General features: G+C 43.4%; 1 protein-coding gene across 1 annotated transcript in view; it reads right to left on the reverse strand.

The window, feature by feature from the left end:
• Positions 1-22,054, reverse strand: part of LOC115008333 (plasma membrane calcium-transporting ATPase 1-like) — a 90,012-nt gene that overhangs the window by 12,444 nt on the left and 55,514 nt on the right. Inside the window, 15 exon segments of the mRNA XM_029431880.1 lie at positions 3,972-4,157; positions 4,895-5,002; positions 5,334-5,545; positions 5,631-5,844; positions 7,279-7,470; positions 9,116-9,222; positions 9,334-9,376; positions 9,378-9,422; positions 9,898-10,077; positions 12,496-12,576; positions 12,578-12,734; positions 12,843-13,084; positions 15,101-15,343; positions 15,489-15,703; positions 17,355-17,537. Of these exon segments, the coding sequence (XP_029287740.1) occupies positions 3,972-4,157; positions 4,895-5,002; positions 5,334-5,545; positions 5,631-5,844; positions 7,279-7,470; positions 9,116-9,222; positions 9,334-9,376; positions 9,378-9,422; positions 9,898-10,077; positions 12,496-12,576; positions 12,578-12,734; positions 12,843-13,084; positions 15,101-15,343; positions 15,489-15,703; positions 17,355-17,537 (2,408 nt within the window).

A 22,054-nucleotide genomic window follows, 5' to 3' on the forward strand; every position in this document is an offset into this window, starting at 1 on the left:
AGGAGGCAGGACAGAGGAGACAGAGTGAGGAGACAGGACAGAGGAGGCATAGTGAGGAGGCAGGACAGAGGAGACAGAGTGAGGAGGCAGGATAGAGGAGACAGAGTGAGGAGGCAGGACAGAGGAGGCAGGATAGAGGAGACAGAGTGAGGAGGCAGGACAGAGGAGGCAGCACAGAGGAGGCAGGATAGAGGAGACAGAGTGAGGAGGCAGGATAGAGGAGACAGAGTGAGGAGGCAGGACAGAGGAGGCAGGATAGAGGAGACAGAGTGAGGAGGCAGGACAGAGGAGGCAGGATAGAGGAGACAGAGTGAGGAGGCAGGACAGAGGAGACAGAGTGAGGAGGCAGGACAGCGGAGGCAGGACAGAGGAGGCAGGACAGAGGAGGCAGGACAGAGGAGGCAGGATAGAGGAGGCAGGGTGAGGAGACTTCTGTAGAGGGTGCAGACGGTTTAAAAGAGGCTAAACAGTTTGACAGTTAGTAATCAGTCATCATACTTCATGTGCAGTACAGGACAAAGACACTGACTGTTTACCTGCACACTAATATTCCAGCGTTAGTTATGTAAACAGTATGTTACGAGTGGATATTACGTGTTGGGCCTTTACTGAATGTAGATAAGAATATCCTCTACACTCAGACACAGCGTGTTAACGTTGGTCCCACTGTGTCTACATGTTGAGATAACATCCACTAATAAAATGCTAAATATGTTTGTTAGCTGTGTGTCTTATGTTAGCTAAATAAATAAATACGTTAGACCACAGGAAGTGTGTAACATTTCATAGCATTGGCGCGGCTTCATCTTTGACACAAAGCAGAACAGAACACTATTCCTCACAACGTGCAGGACGGCGACACCGAGGAACATTTAAGCCGTAGGACGTACGTCATGGAGTATACGCACGGCTGCATGTCAACGGGTTTATTAGTGGAATAATCATTTTAATTAGCCGTGTAAAACACTGAATATGTTGTGCACGTAAACGTCTTTCTCATCAAGTTGGTAGAAAGCGGCTACAGACACGCAGAAACACGCGAGACGAGAAGAAGAAGTGGACGAGGGGAAGGGAAGTTAAGAGAAAGAGACATAAAGAGAGAGAACGCTGTCATTTAGCTGGTGAAAGACAAAACATGAAACTCCAGAAGGAGCTCTGGGTCGAAGGAGGAAACTGAAGAAAGAGCTTTTGATCGGACTGAAAGCACTTTGAGAGAAGAAGTGGAGAAAGAGGAGAAAATGTGTCACTCTGAATAACTGATAAAGTTTCGGCAGCGAGGTGCTGCTTGTACCAATTATTCCCCCACTGTGTTTGACTGTCGAGGCGTTGAGCGGCACAACGCTGCCCACCAGGATTAGAGAGGAGGAGGACAGGAAGAGGAGCGTGAAGAGATAAGAACCTAATTAGCTTGCAGCCTTTTCGTTGCCTCCCCCTCCATCCCCTCATCCTCCCATCCCGGGAGGACAACAGACTGATATTACAGATACACAGACGTGTAGAGAGAAGAGTGAGCGTCCTCGTTTCTCTGCATCTACGGAGAGACAGAAGAGCTTTACTTCGGTTTCTCCTCGCATCACTTCCTTCTCTCTCTCTCTCTCTCTCTCTCTCTCTCTCTCTCTCTCTCTCTCTCTCTCTCTCTCTCTCTCTCTCTATCTCTCTCTCTCTCTCTCTCTCGATGGCCGACGGCTCCCTGAAGGCCAAGAGGAGTTTATTTTCTGACACTCCTCCCTCCATTTTGTATCTTCTGATCACATGACATGATCTTAATCAGCAGGAGGAGTCGCCAAGTTGTCATTGATTGTTTAAATGATCATCTTTTTCTGAGCACATCCAGCTGCTGAAGAGTGTTTTCTGTTTCCAGGTCAAGAACGAACTTTTGAACCTGCAACAACATTTATTTCTTATCATCAATGTGGAGACGTGTTTGTGTCCATCTGATGAATGTAAGTCCAACATTCATTCTTTGGTTGGCGTCTACCGACTGAGGGAAATGTCCGTCTCTCTAGCTGCTAAATGCTTCACTATGTTCACCAGCGAGTGTGTCACTGTGTGTGTTGGACAGGTAACGTACAGTGAGTGTGTGTGTGTGTGTGAGTGTGTACGAGAGCGATGAGAGACAACCAGAATGGTGGACCGCCCAACAATCACTCTGTAAAGTCGAAGGGATTCAGCGGATAATTCTGATTCATCTCTACCGGCGCCACTTTAAATATAATGAAATATAATGGTGGCAGAAACACATTAAAGAAAGGAATCAGAAAAGATTAGGATCAATATTAAGACGCTGGAAAAGTCAAGAGGACAAAGCAGAAGAAAATGTTAGTTTTTAAATCAGATGTGTTTCTCCTGCGGCCACAATAAGTACAAGTTAGTCCACTGCTGAGAGGATAACATCTGACCTCTCTGACTGTGTGTGTGTGTGTGTGTGTGTGTGTGTGTGTGTGTGTGTGTGTGTGTGTGAGCAGAGCGTTGGCCGCTGTTACTGTAGGTGGGTGTTAGCATCGAGGCTAATGAACCCCATAGGGACTGAATGGGACGGCCTGTGGACATGCTAATGCTCAGTGAGTGTAGATGTATCCTGTAGGAGGATATCACACACACACACACACACACACACACACACACACACACACACACACACACACACACACACACACACACACACACACACACACACACACACACACACACACACACTGTGAGATGAGTCATAGGGGAAGACGGTTCTGGGTAAGCTTTTTGTCCCATGCTGGATGCCGTCTCTATTGAAGCTCTGCAGCAGAGTGTGAAATTAACTGGACAATTGCAGCGTGTGTGTGTGTGTGTGTGTGTGTGTGTGTGTGTGCGTGTGTGTTAAATATCTCCAGTTTTGCCTCCACACACTCCGCTGTGTTTTAATTCAACACAAACAGGCTGAAATGGTTAAATGTGGAGGACAGTCCGCTCGTCTCAACTGGATTTAAAATATGATGAAAGAGTTTTCGGCTCCATTTCAGAGTCGGACCTGAGACGAGATGTGAGCCGTAATATTCCAGGTGAACATAAACACGGAGTGTGTAACCCACGGGGAAAACATTTCGGTAGTTTCCTTCAGAATCCAGCAAAGTGAATCCACACTGAAGCACGAACCTCGAAATACATTTCACATGCATCAAGTTTTCAGCCTCTGGGTCAGTTTTACATGAACTGCTCAGTGTTGTTGAAGTGTAAAGATTTATGCATGTGTTTCCCCCTCTAGAGGACTGGAAGACTATTGTGCAATGGACCATCGTGTCTGTGCTCGACTGTGAAGATATCGTGTATCGTCACGCTGCTCATTGCACCTTAAAATTAGGATTGTGCCCTGCGGCTCTTTGCAGGAGATGAATATCACGCTCATCAGCGTGTGCTGCATGAAAGAGAAGGTCGGTCCTCAACAACCAGAGGAGAACTAACATCATCTGTTTATAAACGTTTCCTGAAGCTGTGCGTCGCATCTCGTGCAGAGATCCCAGGACTGTTCAACTCTTTACTTATTATGAGAAAATAATAAACTTATTTTACATGCAGGTCATTGTAAACAAGTTGTCTGTCCCTGCACTGTGACGCTGTAATGTAAATGTCTGTTATCGAGCTGACATCATGACCTCTGAACTACGTGTGAAGTTTGTGCCTCTTCTTTTACCGTTTCTGCATTTTTAGTTCAGGAATGGTTGAATAAATCCAAAATGGCACAAGAGAATAACCTAAACTATCTTCTTACTGCTGTTTGAATCTGCAGCTTCTTATAAACAGAAGTGTTTTACTGAACGAAGTCCCTTCTCACTGTCCTGATGAAACGCGGTTCTTTGGTTGAGCGGACATTCGTTAGATTTTGGGAGGAGGGTGATCACCGTGGCAACTGATGTTTATTCCACCTCAGAAACTTGATATCAGAAAAACCTGAAAACAAAAAGTAAAAAGTTAGACGTGTCGGGGCGCGGCGGTCGTACCTGCGTCTGGATGCGGTTCAGTCCTCTGAACCAGAGGATCTGGCCTCTCCGCAGCTCCATCTCGGCGTGGTCGATCTCGTCGGCGCCCTCCGTCATCTCCTCCTCCTGGATCACCTCCTTCCTGGCCCTGCCGTGACCCGCCTCCTTCAGGAACTTCAGGTGGTGGGTGGGGATGGCCGAGATCAGCTGAGGTTGAAAAAGTTGTTTAGTTAAAGGGCCAGTGCGCCGGTTCTACACAGACAGGTCAGTTCGTTGGTCACGGTTAGTAAAAGAGGAGACGACACATCTGATAAAGACGTTGACGTTTACAAGGCTTAACAAAATGATGCTATCCAGTTGCATTATGGGAAATGTAGGATTCGGTGTTTTCGGCACATGACCTATTCAGAGACCAACGTCAGGATGTCTACTACAGCTTCGATCTCTTTATGGAAGTGTAATATTAATCACTGGATGCCCCTTTGAGAGCGAGAAGATCAACATCATGACGGATGTTTTTCGTGAATTTCAGGCAAATCGAGTTTGACGGCTAGATTTATGATAAAAATGGTGAGAGAGACACCCAGCCTGCTGCTGTCAGCTTCTCTCTCCGTTAGGAAGTCACAGCCTTCAGCCTGTCTCTGTCTCAAGCCACCAGGCTGCTTGTGACTGAACGCACGCTTTCTAAGCCCGTGTCTGTGTGTATCCACAGAGAGACTGACACGCTGGGTTTGTTTCCCCTCGGTGCTCGTAAACAGGAGTCGCGCCGCTTTCATGTGCTGCGCTCATTACCATGGCGATGGTCGTGATGGCAACAGTTTGCTGCCACAGACCTCGTGTCTCCACCTCTTCGTCTTCTCCTCTTCTCCTCTCTACATGTCGTTTGTTCTCTGAGCTCGGGCTCTGACGCTGAACTAATCCTGTGGCTCTGGTTCTGCTCTCACCTGCCCCCACAGCAGCTCTCCCACGCCGATGAACACACACCACAGCCACTGGTCGATGGCCAGAGCCGTGCACGAGAACGGCTTCCCTCCGAACTGAACGATGATGATCTGAGGAGGAAACGGAAACATACGGCACGTGTGAGCTGACTGCTGCTGCAGCTTTAAAGGATTACTTTTAGATTTGTCTTATTGTCAACAAATCCCACGTGGAGACCAAACTAACAATGGATTGATCCACTAACAGTCAGTCTGTGTCCCACATGTCCCATTCCTCTCTGCCACGGAGCTCAATGCTTGTCCAGAAGCTACTAAAGGAATACTTTACATTTATAGAAATGACACTTTGAATTCTTCTTTCATCTGAGCTTTAACATCTGCATCTATAGAAGAGGACAGGTGTGGGAGTCACTGCATCAGATGATGGTGCTGCTGTAGTTACCTGCAGGATGAAGGTCCCCAGCACGACGCTGCAGAAGATGGGGTTCCTGTAGATGCCTTCGAACACGTTCCTCTCTCCGTGGATCTTCCTGGCGTTGATTTCGTTGAAGAGCTGCATCATGACGAACACGTTGAAGACGATGGTGTAGTGCTCCGTCGGCGGTGAGTGCAGGGGAGTGTTGCGTCCGTTATCAATGTCGAAAATCTTCTCGCCTAAGAAACAAACAAATAATCTTAATAACCACAAATGAACAACTTAAAGATATCTCGGAGCAGAACCGTCTGGTGTTTAACTCACCAGCGAAGAGCAGGGTGAAGATGATGGTGAGCTGGTACACAGCGTGGCCCAGGATGTTCTTCATCATAGTCCTGGAGATGAGAGGCTTGTTGCGGCCGTACGGTCTACGTAACAGCAGAGACTCGGTGGGCGGCTCGGTGGCCAGAGCAAGAGACGCCAGAGTGTCCATGATGAGGTTGACCCAGAGCATCTGCACGGCCTTCAGAGGGGAGTCCTGCAGGAGGAGGAGGAGGAGGAGGAGGAGGAGGAGGGAGGAGGAGGAGGAGGGGTCAGGAGTTTAATTTATAGGAAGAAGTTGAAATCTGAGTGACTGATAAAAGGATCTTAGACGTTTCTATCTCTGCACATTTTGAGTAATACAGATTTAAGTGCAAATTTCTCTTCTCAAATTAAATAATTATCATCTTCCACAAACGTCTCAGAGTACTCCACTGATTTAATCTCATGATGGACAGCAACAAAGAAAAGGATCAGAATCACAGACATGTTTCTTCCTCCTCAAAACCTTCCGCCAACACTACCCACAATGCACCTCGACTTCAGACAGTGCGGTCATGTAATGGTAACATTAAGCTCCACACATGAGACATGAGGCACGCTGCAGCTGTCAAACACCTGTAAACACACTATAGGTGTTAAACCGTTGGCTGGTGCTTTACAGAGCATTTATGTTATACTACCATCATAATAACCAATTAGATCGCAGTGTGTTATCTGCTACGATGATTCAAATGCATATAAAATGCAGGGGAAAGCATTTACACACACACCCCCTCCACTCCTGACTCCAAACCTACGCCCCCGAGACGTTCCTCTGTACGTACAATAAAGACATAAATCAGTTTAGCATCCTTTAATGATCTGTGCCAACGTGTCAGAGGCCTAACAGAGACCGAGGCTGCATGATCAGTGAGTACAGACGGCACAGAGACCACAGACCTGCTGAGTCCCTGATATATTTCAGGATTATGATGGTGACGTGTTGCCATGGTTTCAGGCAGTATCTTAGCCTACTTTGTGCTCTCTACTCTGAAGCCGAGTTTGTTATCTGTCCTGCCAGCTGTGAGGCTTTCAATTAATACACAGCCCCAAGTTACTTTTTCTTTTTATTGTGTCAGGAGTTCAGTTTCCTTATTAGAGACACATCATGAAAGTGACACGTCTGCCTCCTCACAGCACACGGTCACATCAAAGCAACAAACTTGTGGTTATGATCAAAAAGACATTTACAGAAGAACAGATGCATCAAACACAACAACAAGTGTTAAAATTAAATATAACTATCAAGACAGAAGCTTCAGTTCATGTTTAATCTTCAAAATCTACAGAGAAGGTAGAAAAACTCCAGGGAGGATTCACTAAAGGACTGTGCGACTTCTCTGGCCTCCAACCCTGCACAAATAACACAGAAAGAAAGTGCTCCTGTGCTATTTGCACACATTTAAATGATGATGTAAGCATATATTAGGCACAGAATTGGCCCCATTCTACGCAAATGAGCCTCGTTGCAAAAGATCGGAGCTAAAAGCCACACGCAGGAACAGTGAAACTACAAGCGTCTTCAGAGAGGTGACCAGCACCGACCGGTCCATCACCATCACACATCCACGAGCAGTAATCCCACATCAGCGTGCAGCCTTCAGCCTACCTGTGTGATGCAGGCGCCGGTGAACGCCACGATCACGGCCACCACGTTGACGGTCAGCTGGAACTGCAGGAACTTGGAGATGCTGTCGTAGACGTTTCTTCCCCACATGACGGCCTTGACGATGCTCGTGAAGTTGTCGTCGGTCAGGATGATGTCAGACGCCTCCTTTGCCACGTCTGTGCCGGCGATTCCCTGAGAAGAAGAAACAAGAAGAAGACGTTCAGATCCTGGTTTATGATTTTAGATGGAAACTCAGAATAACCAGATAGCAGCTTATTCCTGTGAACCATAGAGCTCACACACACACACACACACACACACACCTGCTGTGTCCCCAACACATGCTCTCTTTCATCCTGTTTGAGTAACGTTTGTTAAAAGTGATCAGCTGTTTGAGGAAATTACAAAGCATCTAAAAAAAATGAATTAATCAAATGAATACATCTGTGAGTTTGCAGAAGGAGCTTAGAGTAAAGTGCCACAGACAGGAAGTGCTGAGAGGTTTTGGTCTTTTGTGGACGATGGGAAAAACACAAGAATAAAGTGAGACAGTCGATCGGTGCAGGAGCCGCAGCAGCGTTCGTATCAACGCCGGATCAGCAGCAGCTCAAACTTCAGACAGTATCTGCTGCTCAAACACTGGCTGAAAGAAGAGAAAACAATCCACCAATCAAACGCTCTTTCCTGCAACACAAATCTGAGAGCTGAACATCGGCGATGCACGAGTGGACTTTGGAAGACGAAGCTTTAAGGGATAATGTTTGCAACCCAGTCATCTGACGCAGCGGTAAATATAAACAGGAGAACGAGTGTCGTGTTACCAGTGACCACGAAGAAGCTGTGAGTCTCTCTGGCAGGCGGAGGAGGATCCATCTCTGTTTTCCAGGTGATAAGTGAACTGGCACACAAAGCTTCCAAATGGGACACTTCAGCACTGAAAGGTCTCTGGTTTAAATACCCAGAATGCCTCTGTGACGTGTTTGGGAGCAGCAACTATTGCCAGAGTGCAGTTTGACAGCACAGCAGCTGCTCTGCAGTCTGCAGGCGACGCTGGTGTTGGGATGACTTTGCTCAGTAAACTAAGGTCACAACAACACACAGAGGAGGCAGCTGATGTTCCGCAGCTCATCCACAGGCTCTGCTGCACTGAGAAGGTTTCTGTGACAGCTGATCGTTTGTTCAGGGGAACTCTCTGTCCGCTAAAGATTTTCTGATCCTGTTTATCTTAAAGAAATGCGATAAATAAAATATATTCTGTCATTGAAAGAGAGAAAGTTTCAGCAGCGTTTCATCTGAACAAAGTGCTGCACGTACCCCTGTGAGCCTTCAGAGCACACACACACACATGCTCACAGTCACCACGTGTCTTAATGCAGCTCATATATTTAGATTTTCATGTTGGACTCTCAAAAACGGCATCATTTGACAGTTTTTGTGAAGAAATTAAAGAAATTAAATTTTCTCATTGAGTTTCTTTTTGTACAATATATTCAAAAACATCCAAAATGTGTAAAACACACCGGACTCAGATCAGGAGGACGTGGACGACAGACACAGCGTCTCTGTGTGTTGGTCTGCGGAGAGTGGCACCCCACCGTGCTGATAATCATCCAAGCTCAACATTTATTGATTTATTTTTCCATTTCACAGCTGTCTTAATGAATCCATGGCATTAAATTAAAGAGTTATTGTGGCTGACGCTCAGAGAAAACAGCCTTCGTCACGGCTGCATTAAAAAACTAATGAACTCTCTTTGTGTGGTAATGACACGGAGGAGTGAAGCAGCGAGGAGCTGTGGGGAGAAATACAAAGGGTGAAAATATGAAGCGGTAGTTACCATGGCAAAGCCAACATCAGCTTTCTTGAGGGCGGGGCCGTCGTTGGTACCGTCTCCCGTCACTGCCACCACCTGTCGGGTTTCTCCCACCGTGCTGTCGATGATACCTGAGCAGCAACGGAAACAGTTCTCCATTTCAACGACTGTGTGAGGCAACTCACATGTACAGAAGGACAAATAAACATGTACGCAGCAGTAACACATTGTACTGAACTTACCTTTGACCAGAGTGTGTTTGTCTGTCGGTGAGGAACGAGCCAGTAACGCGCAGTTTGGGCCAAACTTTGTCCAGACGCTCCTGCTCCACCTACAAATGTAAAACAAGAACAATTGTTTCATTTTTCCCAAAATCACTAAATAGTGACAAATTACAATTCCTGACTACAATCTAGAGATAACCCTCCTGTAGGGTTTAATCTGTTAACACTCTGCAAACAGCTACTAATCACACCAGTTATAACACAAGCAGAGAATACAGGACTGACACTGGGCGGATGGTAAGAAACAGAAATGTGTTGCAGCAGATAAACGAGGGCTCGACCTCAGCAACAAGGGTGTGTAGTTTGTAGGAAGACTTTCCTCCAGCTCTTACTTCATTAGTCCCAATCATCTGTCTACATGTTTCAGTGAAAACAGTAAGAAGTCTCTTGTGCTATATGTTAAGTTAACTTAAGTGTAAGGTGCAACCTGTTGCAGGTCGGAACTGCCCCAGCGATCGAGCTGCTGTGAATGTTGGAGTCATCATGTGGTAGAAACTTAAGACATTTCTGCACTGGTCTCACCTCTCCCTGGTCGTTTCTGATCTGCTGGTTGAACTCTTTGCCCTCCATACACAGGAAGTCCTCCCCGGGCAGCAGGATGCCACACTTGGTTGCGATGGCGCGGGCGGTGTTGATGTTGTCTCCGGTAACCATACGCACAGTGATGCCTGCACGCTGGCACTTAGAAATAGCCTCAGGTACCTTTGTAGAGCGTCAGAGAAAAAGTCAGAAGGTCAGAGAAACTCGCCAGCGTCCGAACTATACATCGCTTTAAAAGGCGATAACAACTCTGCACAGTTCCCCGTTGTGGGAGTAATAAAGGATTATCTTATCTGATATCTTTAAATGTCTTGTTTCGGTCATAAACCCAAATATATTCAGAGAAATGCAGGAAATCTCCACATTGGAGGAGCTGAAAACAGCATTTTAACATGAAAATCGCTTCAACGATTAATGGATCGTCTCTGATGGGGAGTTTTTTAGTTGGGTTTATTTTCATGTGGGACTAAAGTCATCCTGCAACAGCAGCAGGTTGCACACAGTCGCTGTTCTTTGTCCTAACTGAGACCTCATTCATCTCAGATAACAGCGTGAATGAAAAGAGAAACAGACACCGAGTCCACTGTGACAGAACGCTCAGTGGACAGAAAGCTGTTTGCTGCTCAACAGGGTGGCCAAACTGACATTTTACGGAGACCAACAGGAGTTCTGTGTTCACAAATACAAACACACATCATATGTTCGACTCACGCAGAGCGGAGCCTTGACCTCAGTGAGGGGGTGAGGGGGTTGGATTGTCCCCATTATAAGTACTTTACAGGAAGTGAGACAGTCTAAGAATCTGGGAACATATTTAAGTTCAGTCAAAGACGCACAGAGATGCTGTTTCACTGTGCGGTGCTGACTGCTGCTGCAACAGAGCTGAGCTAACATCAGCGGCTCTGTGCTCCTCATCTCATTTAAGTCACGTTCACCAAATATGCTAAATACAGCGAGGAGAAACACCACGAGGACAAAGCCTGGCGAGCGTCTGTCACTGAGACTAAGAGGGTCCAACTTTTAATGTTGTATTCACAAACCACAACTGACAAATCCAACTTATTCTGCCTTTAAATTCTGTCTGACTCCAACGACCCACCGTTTAAAAGTGAATTTATGGTGTTAAATCTGCCAGTGTTGTCTCTGCAAACTGAACAGGTGCTGCGTCTGAATGAAAACCTGCCAGGCATAACTAAGAGGGGGGGGGGGGGGCTTTAGGACGGGTCATTTGACACACCTGAGACACACCGAGTCCACCGTACACACCGAAGAAGAACTCGAGGCGGATTCGTTTGCTGTGTGCTGGACATTGAACAACAGTTCCAGGTCTCTGCTGTGACGGTGGAACACGTCTTTCTACAGTAAGCAAAGTATTTGTGCAGTTAAAGCGCAGACGGCAGATTTCAGGTCGCTGCTACATACGCTTCATGTTTTAGAATATGAATATGAATTTTATGCCTAAGAGCTGAAATTCCTTTGTGTCATCACAGGTCATGTAGAGATGAGCTGCTGACTGACTCCTGCTGCTCGCCAGTTATTTCCATCCCGTCTGTGTTCTTTGTGCTGCGACATTAAAGCAGCAGGCAGCAACACTGATGTTGTCTGAGCTTCATTACAGGCTTCATTTAACACATGTCCACACATGACCTCGACTCACGTCAGTGTGTCTGTTGAGAGAAAACTGTTGAATGTTTTCACCCTCACATTTCTTCTTATAACACTAATATAATTATGAGCAGCGTGTCAGATCACTTACACTCTTGAGCTCCATGTTGTATTTGTTCTCTTCTTTCAGGAATAAAATTAACTTCAGTGATTTGGCTTTATTCCTACATTTCAAACTAAAGCAAAGTAATTGTGTATCAATGAAAACAGCTGCAGACTACAAACAATGATTATCAGTACAGACCTTCGAAATACTCCAGTTTCTACTCTGGAGTCCCTTTTGTAATGGGTGAGAGGGTAGTGTGCATGTGTGCGGGTATACATGAATTCACCCGCCTACCAGCAAAAATATACTATCAATACATTTTAATTACAGAGAATATTAAACTCGGGGCATTCACACCAAATCAAAATGAAAACGCAACCATTCATTTGAATGTGGTTAGTGCGTTTGTCTGGCTGCTGGAAACTCCTGCAGCAGAAACCTCTGATGATGTATAATGAGGCTCCTAGTCTCTTCAAGTCTTTTCAGGTGGACTAAAGTCATCCTGCAACAGCAGCAGGTTGCACACAGTCGCTGTTCTTTGTCCTAACTGAGACCTCATTCATCTCAGATAACAGCGTGAATGAAAAGAGAAACAGACACCGAGTCCACTGTGACAGAACGCTCAGTGGACAGAAAGCTGTTTGCTGCTCAACAGGTGGCCAAACTGACATTTTACGGAGACCAACAGGAGTTCTGTGTTCACAAATACAAACACACATCATATGTTCGACTCACGCAGAGCGGAGCCTTGACCTCAGTGAGGGGGTGAGGGGGTTGGATTGGAGAAACACCACGAGGACAAAGCCTGGCGAGCCCCCTAACTCTAAGGGTGTGATATCTGTGTGGGCGGAGTTACATTTGCGCTGTACCTCATGTCTGACGGGGTCCTCGATGCCGACCACGACGATGCAGGTGAGGTCGTTCAGGATTTCGTTCTCGTTTTCCCAGTTTCGGCTCTCCAGCCTCGGCGGGGAAGTCCCTGTAAGCCACACAGATTGTCCTCAGCCCGTCACAGGCCATCGGCTCAATCACCTTTCGCACCATCTCGTCACGGTCCTTCGGCTTGAAGACGCGAGCCTGACCCTGAGCGTCCAAGACACGAGAGCATCTGGGAGAGGAGACGAGAGGAGAGAGAGACGGAGGAGGGAGATCATTAGAGAGGGTGAGAAATGCATCCATCTCAGACATTTTCTGTTTGTTTGATATCTTTTCTCACTTTCTCAGGACGATCTCTGACGCTCCTTTGCTGTACATGCGGAAACCTCCATCAGCGTTCTTCAGCACCGTGCTCATGGACTTGCGGGAGGAGTTGAAGGTGTAAACCTTGTAGAGTTTCTCTTCAGGGACCTCTTCTCTGATTGGCTGGTAGTCCCTCTTCAGCGCCAGCACCAGGCCCAGCAGAGCACACTCGGTCTTGTTGCCTACATGGCGTGGCAGGCCGCCTTCTTTCTCCGGTGGCTGAGGAGGGACAAAAGGTTTAGGTGTGATGAGATGCTAAGAGTTTAAAATCATCATCACAGACAACAAGGAGAAGCAAGACTGCTACTGCATGTACAGTTGTGTTTTTAATGAATGTTAGTTTAAGTCAAACTTTCCTGTTCGGTTTAGAAAAGAGATATGTTGATGTCAGGTGCGCTGCAGCAAATCACAGCTGGGCTGATTGTAGCTGAAGTGTTGACAAGTTGCAAAGTTAAGTGCAAAATAAATGGTTACTGATTTGGTTTTGGTTTGAGTAAAAACTAAAAAGGGATAAAAACATATTAATGTTCATGCCGAATTTAGCAATGATTCTTAGGCCTTTTGAAATTGTCTTGTGGGCTACATCTGGCAACTTGTTTGAGAGCCCTGGTTTAAATATGGAATAAATATAATGTCCTAACAAGTGAGGACTGGCTTTTGACCTTTTGGTAAAATACTTTTGTCCAGTACTCACTTCTTCAAAGGGTTAGACTGAGTTTAGGGTTTAGGTTAGATCAGTTTTAGGTTGATGTTAGTGTTGGTGTTAGTGTTGGTGTTAGTGTTGATGTTGGTGTTAGTGTTGATGTTGATGTTAGTGTTGATGTTAGTGTTGATGTTGATGTTAGTGTTGGTGTTAGTGTTGATGTTGATGTTAGTGTTGATGTTAGTGTTGATGTTAGTGTTGGTGTTAGTGTTGATGTTAGTGTTGATGTTAGTGTTGGTGTTAGTGTTGGTGTTAGTGTTGGTGTTAGTGTTGATGCTAGTATTGGTGTTAGTGTTGATGTTAGTGTTGATGTTAGTGTTGGTGTGATGTTAGTGTTAGTGTTGATGTGGTGTGAATGTTAGTGTTGGTGTTAGTGTGTTAGTGTTGATGTTAGTGTTGATGTTAGTGTGAATGTTAGTGTTGGTGTTAGTGTTAGTGTTAGTGTTGATGTTGGTGTTGATGTTAGTGTTGATGTTAGTGTTGGTGTTGATGTTAGTGTTGGTGTTGATGTTAGTGTTGATGTTGGTGTGAATGTTAGTGTTGGTGTTAGTGTTGGTGTTAGTGTTGATGTTGGTATTGGTGTTAGTGTTGGTGTTAGTGTTGATGTTAGGGTTAGTGTTGATGTTAGTGTTGATGTTAGTGTTGGTGTTAGTGTTGATGTTGGTGTTGATGTGGGTGTTAGTGTTGGTGTTAGTGTTGGTGTTAGTGTTGGTGTTAGTGTTGGTGTTAGTGTTAGTGTTGATGTGGATGTTAGTGTTGGTGTTAGTGTTGGTGTGAATGTTAGTGTTGGTGTTAGTGTTGGTGTTAGTGTTGATGTTGGTGTTGATGTTAGTGTTGATGTTAGTGTTGATGTTAGTGTGAATGTTAGTGTTGGTGTTAGTGTTAGTGTTGATGTTGGTGTTGATGTTAGTGTTGGTGTTAGTGTTGATGTTAGTGTTGACGTTAGTGTTGGTGTTGATGTTAGTGTTGATGTTGGTGTGAATGTTAGTGTTGGTGTTAGTGTTGGTGTTAGTGTTGATGTTGGTATTGGTGTTAGTGTTGGTGTTAGTGTTGATGTTAGGGTTAGTGTTGATGTTAGTGTTGATGTTAGTGTTGGTGTTAGTGTTGATGTTGGTGTTGATGTGGATGTTAGTGTTGGTGTTAGTGTTAGTGTTGATGTTGGTGTTGATGTGGATGTTAGTATTGGTGTTAGTGTTGGTGTTAGTGTTGGTGTTAGTGTTGATGTTAGTGTTGATGTTGGTGTTGATGTGGATGTTAGTGTTGGTGTTGGTGTTGGTGTTAGTGTTGATGTTAGTGTTGGTGTTAGTGTTGATGTTAGTGTTGATGTTAGTGTTGATGTTAGTGTTGGTGTAGTGTTAGTGTTAGTGTTAGTGTTGGTGTTGGTGTTAGTGTTGGTGTTGGTGTTGGTGTTAGTATTGGTGTTAGTGTTGGTGTTAGTGTTGATGTTAGTGTTGGTGTTAGTGTTGATGTTAGTGTTGATGTTAGTGTTGATGTTAGTGTTGGGGTTGTAGCTGTGACGGTGAAGGTCTCACCAGGATCTTGGTGGTGTACGCCGAGTTGATGGAGATGCTGTTGACCATAACTTCCAGAGTTTCTGATTTGATAGCGTCGGGTTCGGGAACAGATTTGTAGTGCGTGTCGCCCATGTACGCCTGCACCACCGTCATGCGGTTCATGGTCAGCGTGCCCGTCTTGTCCGAGCAGATGGCCGTAGCATTGCCCATCGTTTCACAGGCGTCCAGGTGACGCACCAGATTGTTGTCCTTCATCATTTTCTAAAATATGGAGAGCAAGGTTAGAGGCTGAAGTTTGCGTTAAGACTTGATTTGAAAACTACACTACTTTAATGAAATGTTTGCTAAGTGTAGTTCTAAAGTAAAAAAAATCCATCAATCCTACATTTCCCATAATCCTGCTTACCTTGACGGAGTAGGCAAGAGAGATGGTGACGGCGAGCGGCAGCCCCTCAGGAACGGCCACCACTAGCACCGTCACGCCGATGATGAAGAACTTGACAAAGTACTGGATGTAGATGGGGGTGCACTCGGCCACCCAGGTCCGACCCTGGATCCCGAAGGTGTCGATCACAAAGAATAGGATGAGGATGATGACGGTCAGAGCCGACATGATCAGACCTGGTTAGAACGAGCAGAGTTTAAACACAAGCGCACGTCCTACTCATGTCGAGTCAGTTTTATAAGTAGAGGACACTGGTTTCCACAGCGTGAAATATATAACATACTGTAAGTTTTTGTTTTTGTCCTCGTTTTTTATTGTAGTAACACTTTAATAACGTCTCTTTGCTGAGAAGCAATGACAGTGTTGGATAATGTGATTCAGAGAACAGAAGCTAATCACAATGCCCCTGGTTTGAATTTTAATTTCGTCATTCCCTTCACTCTATCTCAATGTTGTCTGTCTGTGTCTACTATTAATAATGATCAAATAAAGGCAACAAAAGAAAGTAAACAAATAAAGTTGGCTTAAAGTTGCAGACCTTAATGTTTGTGAATGTAAACATTATTTACATGTTTGACTTGGCTGATGGCTGAATGCAACATTTGAATATATCAGGCCTGTAAAACACTCAAATCAAAGGCGCTGAGGTCTGGATGCAAAATAAAAGGTAAATGTAATAACAGGAAACCTCTGCACCTAAAAATAGAATTTAAAACAAGTTATTTGCCTGTAATATCTTCCTAATACAACACCCTGAGTGTAAAATCAGAAACAGGTGAAACCAGGTGCAACAGAAATGTTGTTCTGCTTCACCTCTCCTGTCAGTTACCTCGGTCAAAGTGTTTTGTCCCAAATTCTATTTCAGTACTTTATAACTGAAGCCCCCCCTCCAGCCCGTCCTGAAAGCCCCTCAGTGTATTAAGGTCAACTGAAATTACACAGAAAATACCTTCAATTCCAGGATGAATCATGTTTCCAATAAAACGTTCCTCCAATAAAACTGAGTGCACTGACCCTCAGCCTCTCCCTCCACTGCCTGATCACTTTGTGTGCTATTAAAGGAACAGTCCCTCATTTCTGAAAAACCTTTATTCGTCTTCCCCGGAGTCATAAGAAGATTGGTATCAGTACAGAAACAGACCCAGCAGGTGTTAGCCTAGCTTAGCAAAAAGATATTGACATGTTAGCTAACACGCCAGCAGCCCTTCCTGTAGTCAGCTGGGTTTCGATGAAAGTGAAGACAGAACCTGGATGAGTTGTCAACAGCACATTTAGAAATAGAAGTAGTTTCTTCAAAAATAAAAAAGATCGGACTGAATGTTCCACCTGAAGGATGAAAACAGCAAAAGCTGTTTATTTTGAAACGCTTGTGTGTAACAGGATGGAAGTCAAGTCATCGGGGGACAAAAAAGGTCCCCAGTCTGAAATCAGATTAATGAACATGTGACTTGTGACTTTGCAGGATCGTGCTCTGCCCTCATCTATAAATGTCCCACTGGGCCGGCTCAGTGAGTTACAGCTGAACATAGTTAATACTATACCCGCTAAACATCATCATGTTAGCATTGTCATTGTGTGCATGTTATCATGTAGCTCAAAGCACAAAGAGTGTACTTAGTCTTTAAACCCGGTCTTATGACCCACTGTTTTATAACTGTTTATACAAAACACTTTTATTTTCTTAAAGCATTTTGGTCAATAAATATTACGCTAGCAGTTTCCCCCCACTTCTAGTCTTTGTGCTAAGCTAGGCTACATCCTGGACTCCTGGAGATACAACTGATGTGTGTGTGTGTGTGTGTGTGTGTGTGTGTGTGTGGTCCTCACCAGCCTTCCCGATCTGCACAGCCAGTCTGGTCAGTTTGCCCTGCAGCACTGATTTCTCCTTCTTGGTCACGTTCACCTTCTTCACCGGTTTGACCTCCTCTTTCTCCTCCTTCTCCTCCGACTCGGTGGCTTCCTCACTCTTCAGCGGCTGGATCTCCAGGGCGATGCCGTCCTGGGTCTTGGCTGGGAGGGGGAGGGGGAGGGGGAGGGGGGGGGTGATAAGGTGGTGGTTGGGAGGTAAAAAGGAGGAGGAAGGTTGGGCCGGGAAAGGGTTTGTGATGGCAAGGTGAATAAATGAAATGAAATCAATAAATAATAATAAATTACAAACAACAAAAAGGAGGAGGGAGCAGGGTTCAGGAGTGGTTCAGGGATGAAGGGTAGAGAAGCAGAGGAAACGTTACAGATTCAGTCAGAAGGGAAAACTGAAAACAACCGGACATGTTTTTCTCAGAGATCAGAAAAGACCTCTGACTTTTTTTATCAACTTTAACATCTTTATTTACACGGTGACCCTTTGGCTGAATGCAGAGAGTAGCATTTCATCAATTTATGATCACAAAACATTCATGAAAAAAGGTCCAGGTAGCTTTCAGAGAGACGAGCTGGGAGCAGCAGTTCATAATGAAGAGCAGCAGACAGAACAGAGAACAGCAGAAACAACAGAGAGGATTTAACCGGTAGTGTCAATCACACACACACACACACACACACACACACACACACACACACACACACACACACACACACACACACACACACACACACACACACACACACACACACACACTGTGTTTGTTTCACATCAGAGCTCAGAGTTTGGAACGAGGCTGAGTTATGAAGTCTGGTTTCACATCCTGCTCGGCGGCTTTGCTCCTCATTTGCATAAACAAACTGTGTATTTGCATTTCACTTCATCAGCTGGGCTCCTGTTTGGACTGTAGTACTGTAACGTGGAGCTTTTTGATCTGTTTGATGTCTGCTGAAGAGCTTACGCTGAATTCAGCTGCATTCCCTCCATCCACTGCTGTTTGTCATATTTCCATACCAAAGAAATGTGAGCTGGTGATGAATGTAAACAGAACAGATCTACACTCATCTGAGTTTTGATGTGCTGTTTGTCCTCATGAACCACTGAGCTGACAACACTGATGAGTTATTAACTTTAGATACTGGAAGTACTAACTGTATAGACCTATATTTAACCCTGTTGGAGAGTCACTGCTGGCCACAATGTCAACATCACTTCTGGAACCAACAATACCAACAGATCATGGACATAAAGCAGATTTAGATTCCTGGATGACCAATACGAAGTTTCTAAATAACGAGAAGAAACTTCAGGTGTTCACTGCAAAACTCTGAACAGGTTTTCTCAAATCTAACCAGGGGACTTTCATGTAATGAGGCAAATGTCTGTTGAACCTATTTATTTATTTTTCCTATTTTTATTCTTATGACCTACTAAGGTGTCAAGTAATGAAGCCTGTTTGCTCATCGACTGTTGAGTTCAGATCTTTTTTCTTTAAATGGAGACACTTTCACTGGAAGCAGCCACAAATAAAAACAAGTTGTTATTAGTATTATAATACTAATAATAATTCTGATTATTATTAATAATAATGATATGTATTTATTTCATTATATACAATAACAATATATAACAATAATAATACTAGTTTTATTGTTATATATATTGTATATTATATTTAATAATAGTAATATTATTATTATTATTATTATTATTAATAGCAGTATTAATAATAACTCATTTTATAATTATATATATTATATAAAATAGTATTAATAATAACTAGTTTTATTGTTATATATATTGTATATTATATTTAATCATAGTAATATTAGTATTATTATTATTAATAGAAGTATTAATAATAACTTGTTTTACAATTATATATATATTATATAAAATAATATTATTAATAATAATAACTAGTTTTATTGTTATATAGATTGTATATTATATTTAATAATAGTAATATTAGTATTAGTATTATTATTAATAGAAGTATTAATAATAACTAGTTTTATAATTATATATATGATATAAAATAGTATTAATAATAACTAGTTTTATTGTTATATATATTGTATATTATATTTAATAATAGTAATATTAGTATTATTATTAATAGAAGTATTAATAATAACTTGTTTTACAATTATATTATATAAAATAATAGTATTAATAATAATAATAACTAGTTTTATTGTTATATATATTGTATATTATATTTACTAATATTATTAATAGTAGTATTAATAATAATAACTCGTTTTATAATTATATATATTATATAAAATAATAGTAATAATAACAATAACTTGTTTTTGAGTGGAAACCACACGGCCCTCTTGTGTGTTCTTCTTCAGTGAGTTTTCAGCAGTAAGTTTACATTTAAAATGTATTAAAACAAAAGGACAGATTGGACCTCATGCAAGAACAGAAACTTCTGTGTTTTAAGAGAACGTTTTGCGTTGAGGGATTTAGCCTGTTGTATGATTTATGTACAGATAAATAGATGGATCTGGAAGAAGCTTATTGTGCTGAATTGTTTATAGTGGGAAGGCAGCGAGGCTTACCGGGGGATAAGCTGTGCTCACTTTTATGGTATTAAGGTGTACATGATATATTTTGTGTGCAGATGTATTTTATTTTTTATTGTTGTAACGTGTGAAGGAGTTAGATTGTAGACTTTGAAACCTACACCCAGTGGCCACTTACTTTACTTTATTTTGATCCTGTTAAATCCTGTTTATGTGTGTCTTTGGTATTGTCTATGATGTTGTCACCCTCACTAGATACCATGACAACTGCAACATTTGTATTTGTGTCTGCTAAATTTCTCCCTTGAAGCTCAGAAGTGTGAAATTCTTCTTTTTACTCTTTGGCGACATGTTTGTGAAGGAAACTTAACAACAAATACAGCAGAGCAGCAGAGCTTCATAAAGCAATTTGGGGGCATCGATCAACGTGTGACCAAATCTCAAGACTGTACACCTCGTTATGAACAGGTGCTACCCATCAAGTTACAACGAGGGATGTTTGTTCACTATAAATCTGGAACTGCTGCAACCGTCAACTTTTCCATCAAGCCTGAAGACGTCTCTGTTTGCTGCTGCCTTTTATTCAATCAAAGAATTATTAATCGTTGACAAACTGTAACTTTTATCCTCATTTTATAAATGTAGGTTGTTTGTAATGAATTTGATTGTGGTGTGTTTCCTTTGCAGTTTGTCTCGATGCACTTAATTAACCTGCCTTACACTAGTTTGAACACTCGCTCAAGCAACCCTTAAAAATGTTCTTGCATGTGGCTCAATGTCTCTGCTAAGATGACATTTCCTCCCAGATCACTGCTCATGTTTTGTAGAAAACGTCCACAGTGATCTTGATCTTTAACATGTTTTTTTGGACGCTTTTATCCCCAATAACTCCTTCCCCGTCATCGTCACTGCCTCACTCTGAGTTTCCATACATCATTCTGCTAAAAGGGAAGTTATTTCATGACAGCGTGACCTCCACATGACATTGAGACACTCTGAATGTGCGGATGAGTCGGTGTCAAACCAGGAAACTGTGGAGCTTTATGCACATGGTCCACTCTGAAGACAAGCCACAACATAGAACTAACTGACACAGCTTCACATGAACAGGACTGAGACCCACTGACCAACCACAGAACTGTAAACAGGCGCAGCACTGAACCACGGGAGAGCGCACGGCGGGCAGAGGGGAGGGGGTGTCTGACAATCAAAAAGAAAGCAAGTCAACAAACAGAAGACGAACTCAAAGGATCACCCCAGAAAACGGAAAAACGACAGCGATGCAGAACCACGACAGTGATAGACAAGAGGAGGTAGAGGAGGCTGCAGAGCTGTGGAGGCTGCAGGAGACTTCAGCAAGACAGAAAAAATAACAGAAGAGGGAGAGAGTCAAACAGTGATTACAAGACAACATGGAGTCCTGAGCAACACCCTGCAAGGAGGCAACAGTGAGAGAAATGAGAGGAATCAAAGGCGAAAAGAAAAGAAACTGAGGATACACAAACAGAACAGACGACAGCCCACAGCCCACTAATACTGCAAGGGTGCAACTCCCACACACACTGACAGCCTCGCTTCAGCCGGAGAACATCACGGCACTGTTTGGATCAGTTGCTTTCTCTCAGCAGTGTCAACAGAAAGTCACATTCAGGATATTATAAATGTGTGAAGGGAAAACATTTGAAATCCTCCACTAATCCTCAAAAACAGTGAGGCCTTCATTATTTTTTATTTTATTGCCATCGGCAAAACTTATCACCTCCTGCACAGATGTTTCACATTAAAAGCCTTCCAGTAGCTCAAAGGGACAAATACCCCTTTTCCTGGTAGACTTTTAATGTGAAACATCTGCAGGAAGTTTAACGTTTGCTAATTTAAGAGTAAGTTTCAAAAAACAACAGGGCAAAGTAGAAGTGATCGAGTGAACGAAAAGAGTCTTGGTGTTAAAAAGAGAAAGTGAGAGCAGCGATGTTGATGAAACTCATTTTAAGAATCATTTCTCCACTCTCCATTAATCGTAACACTAATACTGTTTCCATTTACATTTTCTCCCCGGCTTCTTCTACTTCTACTCGTTGATTTACTTCCTGCACAGATGTTTCCCTTTTAAACCTCCACTAGATATTCAACAG

The sequence above is a fragment of the Cottoperca gobio genome, chromosome 5, assembly GCF_900634415.1.
Source record: "Cottoperca gobio chromosome 5, fCotGob3.1, whole genome shotgun sequence".
In the NCBI taxonomy this organism is placed as follows: Eukaryota; Metazoa; Chordata; class Actinopteri; order Perciformes; family Bovichtidae; genus Cottoperca; species Cottoperca gobio.